The 4,574-nt window shown below is 28.7% G+C and overlaps 1 protein-coding gene across 1 annotated transcript; it reads right to left on the bottom strand.

Moving 5' to 3' along the window:
- Positions 1-665: 665 nt before the first annotated feature.
- On the bottom strand, positions 666-4,318 carry LOC136090469 (uncharacterized). Its single transcript, XM_065817162.1, has 3 exons — positions 4,192-4,318; positions 862-1,124; positions 666-777 (listed from the first exon to the last, which is right to left on the bottom strand). The coding sequence occupies exons 1-3, from the start codon at positions 4,248-4,250 to the stop codon at positions 773-775; spliced, it is 327 nt and encodes a 108-aa protein (XP_065673234.1). The 5' UTR covers positions 4,251-4,318; the 3' UTR covers positions 666-772.
- Positions 4,319-4,574: the final 256 nt, after the last annotated feature.

Genomic DNA, 4,574 nt, shown 5'->3' with positions numbered 1-4,574 from the left:
TTATTATTAATTGCAAATTGCAATATTTATTATTAATTGCAACTTTTGAATTATATTTAATTACATTTAATTATACAACATTAAATTCTTAATTATGAAACTAAAATGAATTAAAAATATTATTATCAATATAATACAAAAAAATGAAACAATTTTCATAAATGAAAAACAATTGATAAAATATATACAAGTAAATACAAAAGTACTCACGCTTGTATGACATTTCCTTGAAAGACTCCACCTTCGCCTATATTTGAATGTTTCCTTTTTAAATTACCTGTTTTAAAATCAAGTTGAAAATATAGTTAAATTTTTATTTTGAAAATATAGTTGAAAAAATATATAGTTTTTCTGAAAAATCTTTAAATATAACTTCATCACCTGTATTTGAACATTTATTGCTCAGCCTATGAGTAAATCCACTGCTCGTAGGTTCATTAGAATTAAAAATGAAGTCTAGCTCTGGACTAGGTGCTCGAACTTCTTTTGATTTTCCAAAAAGTTTTCCAGCATTTTTGTTAACGAAATCAGGTGGAAAATCAGGCAACAGACCTGGAGCTAGGGCTGGTTTCAGTTTTTCTAATGCAAAAAAATAATTAAGTTGAAATAAATACTAATCAAACAAATAGTTTTTCTGGAATACCTTTACATAAAACTTTGTCAAAGTATTTGAATATCTATCGCTCAGCTTATGAGAAAATCCACTGTTTACAGGTTCATTAGAATTAAAAATCAAGTCTAGCTCTGGACTGGGTGCTCGAACTTCTTTTGATTATCCTTACGGTTGATACAAAAAAATTATTTATACACTCATAATAATTTTTTTAACAAGAGAAATTATAAATAACAAAAAATATAAACCGTGATTTTCTGACTCATCTTCTGTTTGAAATTCAAGCATCTGGTTGCATGTCTCCAATGTTCCAGCTTCCAAAATAAGTTCAATAAACTCATATTCTTTCCAGCCTGGTTCCGGAACAGCCCACTCAGAAATATAAGTTCCAAGAGTTTTGTATCCTTTCGGTGGGAAATAAACAATACATTTGTCTAAACTAACCCAATGAAAAGGAACCACTGTCTTGGTTGGTAGACCTTTTTCAGTTATAACAACAATACTAAAAAGCCTGAGAATAAAAAGAGGACTTAATGAACAAATCACATGTACATACACATTACATTAGTCTTAAACATCTTTTTTTTTTTTTTTTAAATTAGAAACATAAACCATTCAATTTTTTTTTTACATATAATCGCATATTTAACTTCAGATATTCTAAGTTTTTTAAACAGATTAATAATAAAACCGAAGTTTAAATAAATCTGTTCTCATAAAAAAGGTTTAGAAAATTTTAATATAAACAAAGGTTTATTAAGTTGTTGTTTTTTTCAGCCCAAATTTACACAATTTAGTAATGGTATGATAACTGGATCACTTCCATGTGCTGAGCAAACACATTTTCTCCATTTTATATTTGTACAAGTTATTTGATCTGACCAAAGTGTATCTTTTCTTATAAGAAATATTTGAAGAGTCTTAGAAAATAAAAATCTTCAAAAAAATTGTCTAGTTCAGTCTTTTTGTACATCTTGCATACTAATCTGCGGTAGTGGTGTAGTGGTAAAGCGCTCGCTTCATAAGCGAGAGGTTCCGAGTTCGATCCCCACCACGTCCCTGGTAGTACCGCGCAGTGGCCTTGTTCGTCGAGGTTCGTGTTTCAGAGTTATAGAGTTGAGAGAGGGTTATAACCACTATTAAGTAGCCTCCTCATCTGTAGTGGCCTTCTTGGCCTTGGGGAGGTGAATAACAAAAAAAAAAAAAAAAAAAAAAAAAAAAATCTACCATCAGGCAAAATGTTGTTCACAAAGCATATACAATCTTGAGTATTAAACCAAGATTTAGTAGGTCAATTAATTTTGGTAATAGTAATTGCTTTCTCAGAGTATCTTTTAATTCATGAAGCCTTTTAACTATTTCTATTAATCGATTTTGTTTACCACGTACCAATCCTAAAAAGGTCAAAAGGTTTTCAAATAATTTTCAAATTGAGAACATGAAAAAACATCAAGAGAAGATTGAAAAAATTCAATATCATCAGTAAGATGCTTGAGGTTATTTATATAGTATACAGTGAAAGTATCACCATAATGCCCATGTGCAATAGCAACAAAATAATTTAAAAGTTGCCTTGCTGAATTTAAATAACTGTATCGTAAGATGGTTTCCTCTTCACATAGCATGCGTATTGCAAGGGCTAAACTCAAAAAATGTTTGTGTCTTTTTGGTTCCAGAACATTCTTTAGTACAACAATGCCTGTGTATAGAAGAAAAGTTCTAAATTCAGTAGCCTTCCACCGATTAACTTCAGTTAGTTCACGTGGTTGTCTCACAAAATCTGAAGGTAATTTTCCTTTTAGTTCACTTAAACTATGAGATATCTCTATCAGATCTGCAGAAGCCAATCTTCCAGAAAATATCTGTGGATATCCTCCTTATAAATACAATAAAATACAACGCATTACTCCTAAACAAACTAGATGCATATAGTCCAATGGAAATTGTTGAACAAGATCTAGTTGTTGAGTTTCATACAATGGAGTCACTATATGCTGATGAGATCTGTTTTCATTATCTAGTTGAGCATACTGACCTGAACGTAACCCATAATCAGTTCTTTTTATAACCAAATTACTATTAATTGTACCATAAACTATATGACCTTTAACACATACAATAGCCTCATCACATTTCTCACAGGCATAGTAACCACTATGTTGTACAATACCCTTCAGAAGATTGAGACATAATAGGATTTACCACATAAAACAACTGTTTTATTATGCAGCTCTTTCAGCTCATGCGTAAAATTGGTCAAAAACTCAATAGGATTTTTCTGACCACCATATAAGGCAACAGTAAAAGGTTGAAAAACAGAAAATTGGGATGTAATGGGCCATAATTGGTATCCCAATGATTTAAAAATTGGGAGACTATCTACATTAAAGAGTAGCTTAATTTTATCACAGTTATATGCACTACGCTTAAAAATTGTTTTAAGGCCTTCCTTTATGCCAATTTAAATTCACCTTCATTTATTTCGGTTGTATCAACTTTGTTCAATGTTCCTAAAACTGTTCTAGAATCTTTTGGAAGTTGGTGCCCATGATTTCTTAAAATTGTTAATAAGTCATTAATATATTCTCGTTTAGTTTGATTTTTAATACCCAAATACGAATGTCTTTTAATAATGATTGACTATCATCCGTTAACTTACAAAATTCAGTATCTGAAGGATAAAAGAAACTCTCAAAACTTTGCGAAACACTATTTATTTTGAGCTGATGATCACAATCTGAGTCATTCTCACTTTCTGATTGCAACAAACAACCATAATTAAAAGTTTTTAAAGCTAAGTTTTCACTAAAATTGGAATCATTTGCTGGGAAATCAATATATTGTAAAATTACATACACATGACTATGGTTATTATGCCAGTTAGTTATACGCTTCCTAAAAAAACACTTTGCAAATAATAAACTTGTGTAAAATATACACACAATAAAACTGATTTAAATAGAGATAAGGTGGTAAATTTATTTTACTCAATTTGTAACTAATATTATCATTATTAAAAACTTTTTCATATATGTAATATTAATTTATTATTATACAGTTGAAATGAAAATTTAAGAAAAGATGAAGTTGAAATTAGTTGAAATTTAAAACACATTTAGAATTAAATATTCATCATTTAAATTAGATGTATCTATTGAATCTTACCTCTAGGACTCCTAGAATTAAGATTACCAGAAAATAATAATATATTTTTTAATAAGTACTGCAAAATTTCAAAAAAGGATAAAAACATGGAAGCTGTCTTTGAAACATGTAGATAATCTTAAGGTATTTTAGTCTATTAGATTAAAATATTTATACGAAAACTCTATTATATAGTTTTAGTATAGATATTTTAGTCTAATAGAATAATATATCTGTAGATATTTTAATCTAGAAGTACTACTAGAAATATACTATATATTATACTAATATAAAGTTATAACTATAGACTATAAAAGCTGAAATAAATGTTAGTTAAAAAACTTTATATACTATTTACTAATGTAGTTTTTCAACTAATATTTATAATAAATGCTTATAAATTCAGCTTTGTTTTACTCAAAATTTCCTTGTACCTTTGATATTTTTCAGTTAAATCTCTTTGAAATCTTTTCGGAAACGTTTTGCGTTCCATTATTTAATTTTGCAGGAAGACAGAATAATCAACTGTAAGTAATGTGTAATGTAGGAAGTCAGAGTAAGAAACTGTAACAAGCAATATTGCAATTAGCTGTTATATAACAGCGTTTATAACTATACTCAAAAACACAATTGCAATGGCGGTGTTACGTTAAATAAGTAGCCCGTTAAAAAAGTAGACAGCTCTGCGCATACGATAATATGTTATATGATATAGATATGATGTTAAGTTTCCATTAGGTAGGTGAAATCTATCGTTAAATAAGTAGCCTTGTTCCGTTAGGTAAATCTTCAAAGTTACTTAAATTTCTAATTTAAA

The sequence above is a fragment of the Hydra vulgaris genome, chromosome 14, assembly GCF_038396675.1.
Source record: "Hydra vulgaris chromosome 14, alternate assembly HydraT2T_AEP".
NCBI lineage: Eukaryota > Metazoa > Cnidaria > Hydrozoa > Anthoathecata > Hydridae > Hydra > Hydra vulgaris.
Note: the sequence above shows the minus strand (reverse complement) of the source record. Positions and strands in the feature narration are given on the sequence as shown.